This window comes from Cyprinus carpio, chromosome B22, assembly GCF_018340385.1.
Source record: "Cyprinus carpio isolate SPL01 chromosome B22, ASM1834038v1, whole genome shotgun sequence".
Lineage (NCBI taxonomy): Eukaryota > Metazoa > Chordata > Actinopteri > Cypriniformes > Cyprinidae > Cyprinus > Cyprinus carpio.
This window is the reverse complement of record NC_056618.1, coordinates 22,336,166-22,353,419: the sequence shown is the minus strand read 5'-3', so window position 1 is coordinate 22,353,419 and position 17,254 is coordinate 22,336,166. Positions and strand designations below refer to the sequence as shown.

The 17,254-nt window shown below is 35.9% G+C and overlaps 1 protein-coding gene across 1 annotated transcript; it reads left to right on the top strand.

Annotated features, from left to right (window-relative positions):
* The first annotated feature begins 901 nt into the window (after positions 1-901).
* Positions 902-16,733, top strand: lama3 (laminin, alpha 3). The gene is made up of 39 exons (XM_042749546.1): positions 902-1,259; positions 2,340-2,453; positions 3,585-3,703; positions 3,902-3,982; positions 4,102-4,199; positions 5,144-5,185; positions 5,378-5,529; positions 5,632-5,742; positions 5,860-5,971; positions 6,075-6,236; positions 6,973-7,169; positions 7,311-7,427; positions 7,497-7,651; positions 7,724-7,865; positions 8,002-8,144; positions 8,348-8,556; positions 8,646-8,816; positions 8,976-9,127; positions 9,205-9,393; positions 9,483-9,631; positions 9,727-9,889; positions 10,031-10,158; positions 10,238-10,373; positions 10,534-10,638; positions 10,731-10,857; positions 10,927-10,930; positions 10,980-11,130; positions 11,216-11,359; positions 11,597-11,727; positions 11,807-11,941; positions 12,022-12,169; positions 13,407-13,516; positions 13,587-13,764; positions 13,845-13,994; positions 14,084-14,246; positions 14,329-14,459; positions 15,998-16,088; positions 16,169-16,285; positions 16,371-16,733. Exons 1-39 carry the CDS (start codon positions 1,056-1,058, stop codon positions 16,508-16,510), a joined length of 5,271 nt encoding a protein of 1,756 aa, XP_042605480.1. The 5' UTR covers positions 902-1,055; the 3' UTR covers positions 16,511-16,733.
* Positions 16,734-17,254: the final 521 nt, after the last annotated feature.

Genomic DNA, 17,254 nt, shown 5'->3' with positions numbered 1-17,254 from the left:
ACATGTAACATCCAGTCTATCACATGATCATTTAGAAATCATTCTAATATTCTGAATTATTATGAGTGTTGGAAACAGTTCTTCTGTCTTATATATTTGATGAATAAAAGGTTAAAAAGAACTGCATTTAGTCAAAATAAAAAAAAATTCTAATAATATATATTCTAATAATATATTTTCTTTGCTGTCACTTTTTATCAATTTAACACATCCTTGCTGAATAAAAGTATTGAATTTATTTAAAAAAAAAGAAAAAAACAATGACTGACCCCAAATTACTGACCAGTAGTGTATATTGTTATTACAAAATATTTATATTTTAAAAACATAGCTTCTTTTTTTTTTATTCATCAAAGTATCCAAAAAAATTATCATGTTCTGAAAAAATATTAAGCAGCAGAACTGTTTCCAACTTTGATAATGAATCATCATATTAGAATGATTTCTAAAGGATCATGTGATAATGATCCTAAAAATTCAGCTTTGCATCACAGAAATAAATGATAATTTAAAGTATAATAAATTTAAAAACAATTATTTTAAATTGTAATAATATATCACAATATTACATTTTTTTCTGTAATTTTTGATCAAATAAATGCAGGCTTGATGAGCAGAAGAAACTTCTTTCAAAAACATTAAAAAATAGTAATGTTTCCAAACTTTTGACCTGTACTGTATATATATATATATATATATATATATATATATGTGTGTGTGTGTGTGTGTGTGTGTGTGTGTGTAAATATAAATAAATAAATAAATAAAATTAAAAACAAATATAAATAACTAAATGTATACAATAAATTTGACATTGCTAGAGCTGAGACATAAAAAGTTAATTATTTATTAAGTTCTTTAAGGTCACAGATATTCCTTGACATTCCTATTGGTGGTTCCACCATTCCTGCCCTACTTCTCCTCTGTACACACTGCTATCACACACCTGGAGAGAGAAACAGGAAGAAAAGGGATTTTTGTGAAGACCACACGTAGGTTGTTGTTGTAGGAGCATGGAGTTGCAGTAAATGCATATATGGCATGTACATCTATAAATGGCTAAGTTCTTCTTCCTGGGAGTCCAAATGATGTGGACTGGGGTACTGCTGCTGTCCTGTTTGGATCTATGGGTTTCTTCAGATGAGCTTGGACGTCCAGCGACTTCCTGGAGGGACAATGATATTCAAGTCAAAAAACACAGCGGTCAACAGCCATGGGGGCATACTTTCAGAAAGTATTGTGATTCAGCACACATTAAGGTAAGATGTTTTTTGTAAAAATGCCCTTCTGCAAAGAAATAACGAAAAAAGTCTTAAACCAGCTTGTTTCATTTTTGTTAAAGCATCTAAAACCACCTTAAACCAGCTTAGATCAGTAAAATAATGTCTGTTCCAGCAGTGATATTTTGTTCATTTCTTCTTCTTATTATTATTTTTAATTATAAGTACAACTGAACTAGATAACTCGGGTCTGATGCATCAACTACTAGTATTCTGTTTAAATTGTTCAAGTTAGAGCTTTTCGGTGAATCCTGAACCAGTTCACAAAAATGATTCGTTTGAATCAATCCGAACAGTGTCACGAATTCACTAATTCACCGAAATGACAGTCTCCTTCAAACGTATTAAAACCTAAGTAACAACTCGCCGACTTATCGTCTCCTTTGAATATGTAAAAAAAAAAAAAAAAAATTCTATAAAACTGTAAACAGAAATATGAGACACGCAATGACGCAAGAGAACCACTGAATCATTTTAAACAGAAAAGATTCGGATTGCGAATCTAGATCAACTCGCAGACGGAACGTTCCAAAATAAACAATTCGTGAATGCAATTAAGGACCCCCAGGCGAAACAAGTTCAAACATGTTTTCCTTAAGGTATGTCAGATAACAGATTTAACTTGAATGCACTGAGATGCTGCCAGCATAAACCCCAAGAAAGTGAAGAAACTATGCCTCATTTTCTGTTTGAATATGCAAAGCATTCAAGTCGTTGCAGTGGCTTGTCTTATGTCAGTTATGTGAAGTAATACCTTACCTTCAGGGTTAAAGTCCAGGTTCGCAGCTTGTAGGTGTTTTCAATGAGCCGAACAAACCATAGCCCCTATGCAGAAACTATGAAACAACTCCATGAAGAATCTTTAAAAGCTTTCAGTTTTTTTTTCTATTATTAATTAATTTATTTTACTTTTTGTCATTTGTAATGTGTAAATAGTCATTAACTGTGACAAAAACATTCTGTGTTTTAGCCAAAAGTATACCTTTGTAAGGTTTTCCAGTATATCTGCACATGTTTGTATCTCATATGATGATTTTGTCTGCATTTGCACCATTACAGGACTGTGATCGTGGTTATTACTGGGAGAAAAGTGGACCACATAAGGGACGGTGTGTGCTGTGCAGCTGCAATGGCCTGTCCAATAACTGCGACCCACATACTGGAAAATGTTTGGTAAAATATATATATATTCTTTAATTTAATCATAACTAACTTTCTTTTGAGGAAGGTCGATATAAAAATAATCTGTAAAATTTACGGTAAAAAACTGGAAGCTGTGGTTGCCAGAATTTTACTGTAAAAAATGCGGTAGCAACATTTTAGGTTTTACGGATTTAACTTAAATTTACATTTAAATACCATAATTTTATTATCTGATATTATGTTAATATACCAACCTATGGAAGTACTGAAACCTTTGTAATACACTGATAACCACCAAAAGCAGGTGGTGATGAAAAAGTCACATGATGAACCACAGCCAATCACAAGCAGCTTTTAAATACTAACATATATAGAAGATGCACAGTCATTAACACAAACACTAAACACCATCACGGTAACACACATGAAACTGAAATAATGCAATAAACATTCATTTAACAACATTAGATGTAACATACAACCCAAATGTACAAAACCGATAAAAAAAACTAAGAAGAAAGAAAAAAATGTGAAACGTAACACAGGGAATTCTGGGAACGTCAATTTATGGTAATTCACTGTAAATTATACCCTCTTTTTCACTTCCAAAAATGGTATTACATGTAATGTCCAATGCAGTTTTTCACCGTATATAGTAGTGGAACTTACAGTTAACCAATTAATAGCTTTTTACTGTAACATTTTTACAGTCTTTTACCGTTAAAATCACAGTCATTTTAATCTTTGTTATCATATGCCCTTAATTTTATTGTTACTATATGAACGTAAAAAGATGTTTCACAGATTATGACCAAGAATGTCAGATAAAAGGAATTTCGTCCAGGATCTAGCCACATATTATGAAATATACAAATAAATAATAAAAACAATAAATAAATATATTCTACAATATTTTATTGTATATTTATTTATTTTTATATTACATATTTTAATATATTTTTAATATTATTATAAATTTTATATATTATTTGTAGGTTGTTAATCTGTTATATTGTGATATTTTGTAATATTTTACATCCATATGATAACATCAGTAATGTCAACTTTTGTAAACTTTTGTGAGTAATGCATCTCCACTTTATTGTTTTGTGTTCAGTTCTTTTTTTGTGTTGTCACACTGAAATAACGCTGTACTTGCAGAACTGCCAGTTTAATACAGCCGGCGACCACTGTGAGCGTTGCATGGAGGGTTATTACGGCAGTGCTGATATGAGAACATGTCGTATGTGTCCGTGTCCCTTAGAAGACCCATCCAACAGGTACGACGTCATCTAATCATTAAAACAAATACATACATGACAGATTCACTTTTGTTAAAGCAGAAAAGTCCGTGTCCCTTAGTTTAATTTTTATTGCTTAAATATTTTATTGAGTAATGTTTTTATTGTTTAATTATTTTATTGCTTATTTAATTTTTTTTAATTAATTAAAATATTGTTTATTAATATTTTGTGCAGTTTTGCAGTGGGATGTGTCTCGGTTGGAGATGAGTTTAAGTGTTCGTGCAAATCTGGTTACGCTGGAGTTCGATGTGAAAGGTGTCTTTAAAAAAATATATAAATATACGTACACACACAAATTTATATGCGATTGAAATAATTTCATTAAGACACACAAAAGTTTGCATGAACGTTTTTAAGAGATTCACTCATTTTAGGTGTGCGCTTGGATACTATGGCAATCCTTTAGTGAAAAGAGGAAGTTGTCAGCCCTGTGACTGTGACCACGGTTATATATGTGACCCGCTAACAGGTGGTAAGTGTCACAAACGTAGTGCAGAGATAGGCACTCAATGAAGAAGATGCAAAAATCCAAGGTCCTTTATTTAAATTCACCAACATAAATGCAGTAGATCACAGGAGAAATACTTCTACACTACTATTAGAGGATGATCTAAAATACCAGACCCCGACTAAGGAGCAACTGAAGACTTAAATAGAGCAACCAAACAAGAACTAAAGCCCTGTCCACATGAACGTGGTTATTTTCAAAACCGCAGCTTTTTCTACTTGGTTTGGCCATTCGTCCACATGCAAACGCAGCATCAGGTCACTGAAACTGAACACTTTTGAAAACGCCTGCCAGGGTGAAGATTTTCAAAAACTCTGGTTGCAGTGTTATCATGTAGACAGCGAAACCATAGATTTTGGCTTGTGACATTGGAGCATCCGCTGTTATCATGCCTACTGGAAATTTTTTCAGGCTTCTGATTGGCCAGCATGGCTTTACGGTTGAGATTATGTTGCCATCTGTTGGCTTGGCATGCTCTTGACAGTGCTTCATAGCATGCTTTTGCGTTTTCACGTGGACGGAGATTTTTTTTTTAAATGTAAGAAGGAAAACTGTTTATGGAAATACCCGTGTACGTGTGGACACAATCAATTAATACACAATCAATTAGTAGCTATAGAAGCTAAACAGGCAATGTACAAATGGGAGCATGAACTAATTACCAAACCAGCAAAAGGCTCACAGTATTAAAATAAAAAAAACAAGACAAGAAAACAGATCAAAAACAGAACCAAACAAGCACACACAGCATCAGAATGTGACAGTAAGTAAGCTCTCCTGATTTGCATAATAATAATAATCTAAAATTCAGACTGGTTAAAAAATAAAATATTTTAATTAATGTTTTGAAGACGCTAAAATTCACAGTTATATTACAATGCAAACATCTGTGTTCTTTGTTCTCATAGATTGTTATGAGGCCGATGACCCGAAAACTGGCGACTGCCTCGGTTTGTTCCTCAAAAAAATTCTTAAAAATTGTGTGAAAAATATTTCAGAATATTGTGGGCCTATATATTCCTGCATGGGGCATTGGGGCTGTTTGTATATTTCAGTAATCATGTGATATTTATTCATAGGCAATGTGACAATGAATGACGGGGTTGATTAGGATTGACTTACTCTGGTCTTTTTCCTGTTAGAGTGCGATACCTGCGTCATTAAGTTAATGGATGATCTTAATGCGATGGATGATGAGCTCTCCAAACTGAAGACTCAACTCGAGCTTTATACTCGAAATGCTACTTCACACACAGGACTGAAAAAACTTGAAGATGCCATTGCTAGGACAAAGGTCCCTATAAGAATCTTCCACACCAACACTTTGGAATGACATTAAAACACCAAGTATTTCAACACATCAGGGTTTTTTTGACAATCATTTTCGCTTCTTTAGGTTTTGGTCCGTAAGTACTCTGAATCTGTCTTGGCATTGAATCCAAAGGTTTTGGTGCTTGAATCTGATCTTAAAAGTATCACAGATGACATCACTGTTCTTAATGACAAGGTACCGTTATTGTTTACGGTGGTTTATCTTTATGTAGTCCATAAAATGGAGCATGAAATCCATTGTCGTCATTACCTGACCTAGAATTACAAGAACAACTTGTGTTTGTTTCTACAGGCACTTGATATGTTCTGTACTGCAAATCAGTTGTTAAAGACTCTGGACAAAACTTATCAAAGAGGGGACAACCTACGATCTGAGAGTGCGAAACTCCTGCAAAAGATACAAGGTGAACCCACTAGATCTGGCGAAGATTTTAAAGCCAGTTTCTTCTTCAAATGTCTTCCTCCATCTTGCTCACCAGTTGCACTTTTCCATCTTGACCCACATAGAGTTCTTGGAAGAGTTGAAGCGATCCAACCAAACAGGTGGGAACACACAGGAGGCCACCAGGATGATAAAAGAAGCCCAATCGATGATGGAGAAGATGCGAAGACAAAGCTGTATGGTTCAGAGAGAACTGGCTAACGAGGAGCTCAGAAAAGCACAAACACGTGGGTCAATTGCTTCTGAGTCAGATCAATTAAAACATGGGTGTATAATCTTGGAGGGCCAACGTCCTGCAGAGTTTATCTCCAACTTGTCCCATCACAGCTGCATGATTTTTCCAGTGGAAGAACTTGAGTAGCTGATATTGGGCCAGATTTACCAGCGCAAACCCTCATTTGGCGTTAAAAAACCAGTGTCAGGATTTACTAAAGACACGCAGTGGGAAATTAGCGATGAAAAGATGTGGAGACACAATTATTTTTGTATTATCGCCTTATTGAATATGCATTTGTAGGAGTTTTCCTTTCGATCTGTAAATTTATGGGAATAGACGCAAATCACGCAACGCAATTTACGAAGATTTGCTCTTGTCAGTTCACTGATATTTGTGGCATTATTTAACGCCCCCCAAAAAAGCATGTCTGTAAGCAGGCGTTAATTTTTGCTGCTCGTAGTAGATTGTGCTGATCATAATGGAAATGAGATGTTGCATCTGTGTTCTTTTATGTGCACCATGTCAGTAACTCAACCACCGAATATTTTGGAATGGCGCTTTTGTGGAATTGCGCTCTAATGCTAATTTACCCTGTCTAGTCAATCTGGCCCTTAGATGGGTTTCATTTGGGTTGGCGCTAAACTCTAGGAGCCAGAATGGACAACCCTAAATTAGGACTTTGTTTTAGGATCCTTAGTAGTAACCAAGCTCCTTCATGGTTTCAAACGTCCTTGATTCTCTTACAGTACTTAACCTCATCTTGAATGACCTGATGGTTCCTCTGAATAGCTCCTTGGAAGTGGCTGATCGTATTAGACAAAAAATCATGGATCAGGCAAAAGATCTTAAAGATATAAAAGAGGCGCTTACAGATGCACAGCGTGATGTGACCAAGGCCAATGATGTGAATAAACGCAACGAGGAACAGCTGAGAAATATTTTGGTAATCAAATAAAAATTGTTGGCGAATGTAAAAGATGCTGTAAAACAGTGGTTTACAAACTTTTTTAACCAACTTTGAGAACCACTGCTGTATAAGATTATTTGTTTGTTCAATTACCTTCATTGATTGTTTGTTCAACAGAAACAGTTTGAGGAATTGAGTAAAAATCAAGAAAATATCATGGCCAATGTGAACATGACCAGAGAGACACTAAAAGAGACTTCGGATATCCAGAAAATGTTGGCTGACCTAACGAAGGTGACATATAATGATATTCTTTTATAAAACGTTCACCACTTTGGATACTTACCCTTTGTTCTCTGCCAGGAAATTACTAATCTAACAGCTTTGACTGATGAAGCAAAAAAAGATCTAGAAGCAAAACTTGAGCTGCTCGCCAATGCAACCGCTAAGGCGCGAACTGTGAGACAGGCTGAGAAACATGCAGAGGAACTTATGAAGCTGGCTATGGACTTTCAAATGTAAGTCCTCTAAAGATCCTGAAGCCATATTTTTTGTTTTTCCTGACATTTTAATGACTGGATGTTTTGAAGGTTCATACGGAACATCACCAATACAACCGCTGTTCAGAAAGCAGTCGAATCCATCAAAGCATTTACAGCCGTCATTAATGCCATAAAGGAGGCGGAAGCTGCCGCCAAACATGCTAAAGAAGTGGCAGACCAGGCTTTCGAGGTATAAGTGATGATAAGTGGTCGATATTAAAATGTTATAATATTTTGTCAAAATGAATACAAAATTAAACTCTAAAATCAATCGTTTTAGTGAATTTAGTCAAACTTACTCTGTTTCTCTGAATTTCATGTCCCAGGATGTGCGAGGACAAGATCTACAAAATAAAGCCAATAAATTTAAAGCCTCTTCAGATAAACTGCTGAAAGATGCCAAGAAAGCGGAGAAACAACTTGAAGGTTTTCTGTCACATTTAATGCAGCTGCAGCAAACCGTAAAATAGCATCCAGAGCATTAGAGCTCAGTCGCAGGACTTCAACGTCACCACCACCATTTATCTTTTCACAGCTCTTTCAGTGTTTATTTAAAAAAGATTAGAATAATTTGGAAGAGCGCATTCACAATGAGGCTGTAAAAGCAGACTAGTGAGAAGATGAGTTTACTGACTTCAGGACAATGGAATCTGAAGCGCTAAAATGCTAACTTGTTCCCAAACAAAATCAGCTAGAAATCATAAGAATGCACGGGTTTTTCACAGGCATGTTGTGCTGTTTAGTAACAAAACTGTCATCTACAGATGTCATGCAAAAATGTGAAGCTTTCAAGGACCTGATCCAGAAGGCCAAAGACAAACAGAAATCCATGAAGCAAGCCTTGCAAGATGTGTTGAATAGGATGAACAACATCAAAAGGGGTGAGAAGCTCATATCGCTCAGATCTTTTTCCACAATAAATATCATCATGGTCTTCTCAGATGAACACTTGGGTGGTTCGATTTTTTAGATGATATTCGTGTCCTCATCAACCAAGCCAAAGAAGGTGCTGCAAATGTGAACGTCACAGCAGGCGATGCAATAACCAGAATGCAAAACATCAGTGAGGAACTTACCAAAATCAAGATTTCCCCTCAAGATTTAAACCTGACCAAGTTACTTGATGGCGTCAACAAAACATGTCAGTCTCCTCAATTCTTCTTTCCAGAGACCTTGTGTTGATATAATGCACATTATTCAGAGTTCAAAGATATCTGTCAAACAAAGTATGAGCGTATAAGTTTCTGTCCTGGTTTCGGAGGAACATCACTGAACGCTAAATCCTCATGATCTTTTACAGTGACAGAACTGGATCAGACTTTCCCTTCACTGACTGACAAACTAAACAAATTGGTGAACCAAAGCGACCGCATGCCTAGTTCAGCCAACATCTCCATCGGCTTCCAGAAAATCAAAGACTTGATCGACCAGACCAGAGACGCGGCCAACAGGGTGAGTTCTCAGGAAAGCAGAGGAGATGTTTCTCCAGCCGCCTCCAGATGTTTAATCTCGTATGTTCTCGTTTCTAGATCAGGGGGCCGATTTTGTTTTCTGGTGATGCTCACATTGAACTTCGACCTCCTAAAGACCTAGAAGACTTCCGAACCTTTACTGCTCTCAATCTTTCTCTGCACCAACCACAACTTCGAGGCGATGGAAGACGTAGACGCCAAGTGGGTGAAGACAACCAGTTTGTTTTATATCTTGGAAATAAGCAGGTGAGGAGGACTTTGTTTACGTCATTTATTAGGGATGCATCAATGTATATGCAGTGCATTGTTTTACTTGTAGTTCTCATAATCAACAGACAGTCAGGGATTTCATTGGCCTGGTTGTGAAGAATGGTGTCCTGTTTTGTGTCTACAAAGTGGGTGGCCGTTTTTATGAGCTAAGAACCAGCGAAATCACCAAGTCCAACAATGTCAAAGCTTTTATGGACAGGGTGGATTTCCGCAGGTAAACTCCATTTGTCACTGTAGATCTCCACCGATTACATACATCTGCATTTATAAAAAAAACCCATTTGTGCCTTTTTTTAATGCCCAAATCAGAGTTTATCAAGATGCGCAGGTCATATACACACGGGTTTACACTTCAGCTGAACCCAACCCACTGCCGCCCATGATTAATAAGCCTAGCGATTGGAATGGTTTGCTTGATCTGGATCCCAAAGAGGTTGTCTTATATGTAGGTGGATACCCAGAAGATTTTAAGGTAAATAAGTCAACAAAAGAGTTGAAAAATAAGGCCAACACCTTTTTCGACTAGACTTTCTTCACAGCTCTCAGGCTTTTTTCCTGTTTTTTGTCAAACATTGTTTTCCTATCTCTATATATTCTGAATTTGGCCTTCTAGCCACCCGAACAGCTTCGGTACCCAGGATACAAGGGTTGTATTGAGTTTTCTACGTTAAATGACCGTATCCTTGGCTTGTACAACTTTCAGCGTGCCATCAACATCACGAAAACTGACATGTGTCAAAGGTACATTGTTTTTCTTACAGATGAGGTCTTGATCTCTACTTCATAGTTTAGAGTCATTGTTCCTATATTCCATCCCTAGGGGAAAAGTCCAGATATCGGGGCATTATTTCGATGGCACAGGTTACGGAAAGGTTGCTGTATCACAGAACTCTTTTATTAAGTTCTCTGTTAGAAGTCATCAAATGGACGCAGTGCTTTTTTATGTGGGAAACGAGGTAAAGACTTGCGAAAGATTTGATTCACATTACCAAGTTTAACACATCATACACCAAAATCTAGCAATTCCATCCAGATATTAAAAAACATAAAAATCTTGATGCTTAATGTCAGAAGATTTGAATTTAAGTGTTTTTTTTTTTTTTTTTTTTTTTACAGAACTTGACCTTATTAGTAACATTAGAAGGAGGCTATATTGTTTTGAAAGGGGAAAAAAAGGACACAAAAATTTTTGAAAAGTCAAAAGTAAAAGTATTTCCCCTAGTAAGTAACTATTTCCGTAACTTTTTTATTATTAATTATTATTGCTTATTATATTCCTATGTCAATACATTATATCCCATTTCTTCCTATAGACAAACTTCAGAATGATTCTGAGGGATGATAGACCAGCAATAGAGGTCAGAGACAACATCAACATTGATATTTATTTTGGAAACGTCAAAGGGCTCTTTGAGGAGGCCTACATCGGGGGTGTTTCAGGTTGAGTTCGGGGAAAGTTATGTTTTTTTCTTTTTTGTTTTTTTTTTTTTTTTATGTGTGCTTCTTCAGCTTTGCATGATTCTGGTTAAGCACAGAGTAAATACCAGGAAAAATTGACCCAGACATGTTTTCATAATATTGTATTTTTCTGCCTCCAGATATAATATTGTTCTTCCGCCACTTAGAGGATGTGTCAGTAACGTCCAAGTAGATTTCACTGCTTCCTTTGCAGAGGAAGTTGGAATCGTCCGAGGTTGTCCAAATCTTCTAGTGGTAAGACATTTTCGGTGGATTTCTTGATGATGTTTGTGTATCAGGAGAAAATTCATCTGAACTGTTTCTGGTTGCTTGTTTTCAGGGTTCCCGAGAGGCTACTTTTAAATTTGGGAGTTCTCTCTCTCTGTCACCTCCTGTTAACGATACAGAGTCCGGGACAATGGTTTCACTTGGATTTAAGATATCCCAGGAGAATGTTTCATCCTTAATACTGACTGGTGGAATGGTTAGTTGATCAAGAACAATTTTTCCCACATAAAGGGTTCTGAGCTGGCTATTTTGTTTTTGATGCTTCTAATTTGAACCTCTATTATGATAGTTATGTATTTATTTAATTTGACTTATGTTATATATTTATGTGTTATTTGTTTGCTATTTTGTTTTTTTTTCTATTTAGGTATTTAATTTCAAGAAAATAGAGGCAAAATTAAAAGATTTATTGATGTTTTCCTTTGGTTTTCAGAATAATGAGTTTTTGCTGTCTTTGAAAGACGGCTATGTTGAAATGAGTGACAATAAGAAAAAATTAACAGCCACAAACAAATGCGAAACTGGAAAATGGCATTACATAACAGCCTACAGAAGTGCAGCGGGGTAAGATGAAAATTTTATATGAAAATAACTTACTTCCAAAGATGCTTTTCAACACTTCATGCTGAACTTTTCCCATCAGGATGCAGCTAAACGTTGACAACACAGATATTACAGATCCACCGTTATCATCATCCACATTCACTAAACTTGGGGAAAATGTGATTTTAGGGAATGGATTATTTGAAGGCTGTTTGAGGAACCTGTATATACGGAGGTTTGATGTTATGATCTGCTTTATTGTGTTATCATAACTTATAACAGGAATAAGCCACTCATAATAGCCTTATGGTTCAGTCTACAGACCGAATACATTCCGGCCGACTTGAGCGGATTCAATCAGACTGGAAATGTATCTCTGGGATTTTGTAAAGCAGAGAGCCCCCCTCTGGAAACTACCAAGAAGCGTGCAAGACATGCTGGAATTACATTCAACAGCAATTCGGTATTTCACATGATCAGACTCTTTATTAAAGGTGCAGTTTGGATGCACTAAACAAATGATTAGTGTCATTATCAGGAAAGGAGATGATCCGCTCAAATGAGAAAAGCACTCAAAATGGAAGATGTGAGGCAAATGTACATTTGGGAGGTTTCACTAGTGCATTTACTGTAAATCGTCTTTTATAGCTAAACTAAAAAGTTGTTTTTTTTCCTACATAAAGCAGGACCATCTTTTGGTGGCCGCCATGTTGAGATCACATGACTAGCAGAACTATACTAATTTTACTCTAGCACTCCCTATTATTTCAGTTGCAAAACAAGTTACGGTAGACTTGCCTACGAATAGAATATTTTTTTTACAATGCCAACTGAAAAGTTTTATTCTTGCGTAAAACTGCCTCCACACCACTAGATGTCAGTATTGAGCACAAGACTGAGTCAGTAAAACGTTAAGATAAAAATATAGTGCACCTTTAACACTGTGCACTTAAAATATTAAACAAATGCGTATTTTAAGTGTAAAAAATTAAATAGTTCACCAAAAAATGAAATTTCTGTCAGTACTCACCCTCATGTCGTTCAAAACCTGTAAGATTTTCTTAAGCTATAATTGATGTGTTGAGAGTGTTTTTTGTGAATTCATAGAGATTTATGAAACTGAATAGTTAGAGACCCAGAAAGATAGTAAGGACATTAAAATAATCCATGTGACATCAGTGGTTCAGCCATAATTTTATGAAGTTATGAGAATACTTTTTGTGTGCAAAGAAAACAAAAATAATGACTTTTCCATGTCATGCTGTACATAAAAAGTCTTCATAAACATGTCACATGGACTATTTTAACGATGTCCTTAAAACCTTTCTGGGTCTTGAACGTGGTAGTTGTATTGCTGTCTATACAGGGTCAGAAAGCTCTCGGACTTCATCAAAAATATCTTAATATGTGTTCTAAAGATGAATGAAGGTTGGGGTCTTAGTTACGGGTTTGGAACAACAAGAGCGTGAGTAATTAATTACAGAATTTTCATTTTTGGGTGAACTATCCCTTTAACATGTTGACACTTCTTGCTAACAATCACTAAGATTATTTTCTAAATGTTGCCATAGAAGACGACAGTGGGTCTCATTCACTAAGCTTATGTGAAGTCTGCATACAAACATATTTACGAACAAATCATAATTCAATCGTAATTTTTTACCAAAATTTAATGTCACATGTTTTGCTGTTTTTAAAAGGGAAGCTCTAAACAAGGCTGTAGAAACCCAAAGTCTGTTAAAAACACCTACCACCTTGGTTCCAACAGCCAAATGCAGTTTGAAATAGATCCAGAGAAGCTCAGTAACAGGTAAATGGTGTTAATTTTGTATTAAAACTTCATTTTGTAGCACATTTACGAGATCTTCCTTTTCCTACAGGCTGCATTTCTCCCTAGATGTCCGTACCAAATCATCTGAAGGACTTTTACTCCATGTCTCAGGGAAATATGGTGTTCCTCTTGTGATCTTGTATTTGGATAAAGGAAAAGTCAAACTCTTTGTTGGGGCCGATGAAACAATCTCCTCTCAGAAGATAAATGATGGTGACTGGCACAATGTATGTAGCAAAAGTAAAATGTTGTGTTTCCGTAACTGTGTTTCCAAAATCCCATGTTTTAATTTATGTTGTGCTTACAGATCAAGTCCAGCATAAAGCAACACAACTTTCATCTAGTGGTGGATGGCGTTCAAACACTCGATGGACATTCGTTGAATGGATTCACACATGATCTGCAGTCTCCTGTCTATGTGGGACACGGAACATTTCAGATGCTTCACAAAACACAAGTATGAAAGTGTGACTTCCCTATTTCAGCATGTAGCTTAACCACAAGTCTTCTGTTCTGTTAAAGTTGCATAACACTTTTTTTTCTCAGGAAAAAGTGCCTCAGAAGAGTATAATCGGATGCATTCAAGACATCAGGGTTTCTGAGGTTCTCCTTGTGGATCCAGCTGTCAGTCGTGGGGTTACGCCCTGCTTCAAAGGCGTGACAGAGAAGGGGGCTTATTTTGCTGGAAATGGCGCACATTTGGTCTTAGGTTTGGCCCTTTATGTTTTTACATGTGTTTAGTGACATGAAAAATACATTCAAAAAAATAATTAAATGTTTTTGTTTGGCAGAAAAGGACCTTAGCTTTGGTTCTACGTACAACCTGGGTTTTGAATTTCGACCCAGGAAACTCACTGGCCTAGTCTTCCACAAAATCGATAACCGTGGACAGACACTCACTCTCTTTCTCAAGAAAGGAAAGGTGAATGAAAATATGGTTTAAGAACATTTTTAGTTTTTTTTGAGATTTGAGATTTTATTTTGTATTTTTTATTTGTTATTGGTGGGGTTTGGGTTTGAGATAAGGATAAAAACAAGATATGCAAGTAATGCTTAGCGAGCATACAATTGTGTTGGACATACTAAACATGCTGTTGTGCTTTTTCACTTTATTCTTCTCGCACATTCTCAGGAAATAGCTTACTTTTGCGTTAAAAAATCAGGTGGATTAAAGGGATAGTTCACCCAAAAATTAAAATTCTATCATGAGTTACTCATCCTCATGTCGTTGCAAAGCGGTAAGACCTTCGTTGATCTTCAGAACACAAATAAAGGTATTTTTCTGAAATCGAGAATTTTCTGACCCTCCGTAGACAGCAACTCAACTACCACGTTTAAGGCCCAGAAAGGCAGGAAAGTAGTAAGGACATCTTTAAAATAGTCCATGTGACATCAGTGGTTCAATTTTATGAAGCTACGAGAATACTTTTGTGCGCAAAGATAAAACTTTATTCAATAATTTCTTCTCTTCAGTGTCGATTTTTGACACGTGTTCATTAGAGTACCACTGTTTTAACAATGTCCTTACTACCTTTCTGGGCCTTGAACGTGATAATTGCGTTGCTGTCTATGCAAGGTCAGAAAGCTCTCGGATTTCATCAAAAATATCTTAATTTGTGTTCCGAAGATGAACAAAGGTCTTACAGGTTTGGAACGACGTGAGGGTGAGTAATTAATGACAGAATTTTCATTTTTGGGTGAACTATTCTTTTAATGCTTTGACACTTCTTGTTAACAATCACTAAGATTCTTTTCTAAATGTTGCCATAGAAAAAGACAGTGGGTCTCATTCACTAAGCGTACGTGAAATCTGCATGCAAACATATTTACATATTACAAACCATGATTCATTGGTAATTTCGTACTAAAATTTATTGTAACTTATTGTAAAAAAAAAAGAAATGATATGTACTACGGAACCACTAAAGGGAATAAATAGGAGATGGGAGGGAAAAAAATATATTTCAGTGCTTTCTCTCACAATTATATCATTGGGTAATTATACTGTATATAAATTGCAGGCATCAGGGAGCCGTTATTAATATGCAGGGCACTGAAACCGCTTTTGAATGCACGCTCTCTTTTTACTTTCACTTTCGAGATTCGCGATCACACGTACTATACAGTGGCAATACTTACCACACATTTTACAAGATTAGATGTTTGTCAGTGGTGCTCAGTATCAGCAAATCATTCGCCATCATCCTTTCATCCACACTTCTGGCAAAAAGTTGTCTTGTACGTATAAATATAATTATTCACAAAATTATTAGTTAACAAGACCTAGTCTATGCTAATGCATACTAGCGCCCCTTGTGGCAACACTGAGATTGCACACACTTCGTGTTTGCATTAATATACTTGCATTAAGTACATTTCAGGCCTGTTACCGGACGTTAATTTTATAATTATGTTCAGTATCACATACAGTATGCAATCTGTGTGGACTATGCTTATTAGGTGGTGTTAACAGCGTATGATGGAAAGCACCGCTATGGCACCGCATTGACCCCAACAAGACCTATCTGTGATGCATTTCACTATGTGACAGGTACTATTTTACTGCTTTCTTCTAATTAAAGAAGATTATAAATAATTGTTACAGCAAATGTGAGGTTTCATTCATTGCAGTGTCCATATGGAGGAAAACTATCGAGCTTAGAGTGGATGAAGTGTCCTCACTGGTGAGACAAAAGTCTGTATACACTCCTCCATCTAATGAAACGATCTATATTGGTGGCATTTCAGGTAAAGCCAGCTTTGATGTAACAAAAATGCCTCTTTTCTTTCAAAAAAGGTATCAGAATTTACATTTCTGTTTCTGTTAATGCAGAGAATCGAAGAGAAGGAGTGGAAATGCGGGCATCTTATGTGGGGTGTTTGAGAAACGTGTGGCTTAATCAACATCCTATCACATTTTATGACATAAGCACATTCGGCCCCATTAACACCAACGAGTGCCCAGCAGAATAATGGAAACAGAAATCAAGCACAGCTCAGCAGACTAATTTTGGAGTTAAACAGTTTGCAAAATACAAATTATGATTGTTTTGGGGAATTGTATTGGAAAGTGACATTAAAAAAAGACGTGTACAAATATACATAATGAAAGCACATTTCCTCAATAGTTAGAATTAATGTTCATGAAGCCTCAGATGTAAAAATGTGTATGGAAATAAAAATATGTTTTAAATTATTTCATTATCTGTGCTTCTCTTTGTGGCTCATAGATGTATTTACAAAGCTGGTTCTTCTGTGCTGTTCGATGCAACACAGAAAGAAGTTCGGGGCATAAAGACTGAGACGTCTGCCTGCACTTTCATTATTAATTCATAACATGTGCATAAATGTGTGAATAACTTGTACTTCCTTGTTCAGGCCATGCAGAAAGCTCTCTGCCATGTCTCTTTTGCTTTCTGTCTTGTGTTATACACATGAATGCAGTGAAAATGAAACTAAATGAAACCTCATGACCATCATTCTGTTTAATAGAATTGGGTTGAATTTAGGTAAAAGGTTAAATAAATGAAAAAAAAAAAATGATGTAAATACAATCATGAAAAGACAAAAATATAAATGTTTTTTATAGTTCCACACAGTGGAAAATCACTAAGAATGACTAAAAATTGCTCTCTAAAGAATTTTTTTTTTTTTTAATTTTCATGTAGTTAAGTAACATGGTATCCTAATTTCTGCGAGCAAATCCATTTTTGGAAC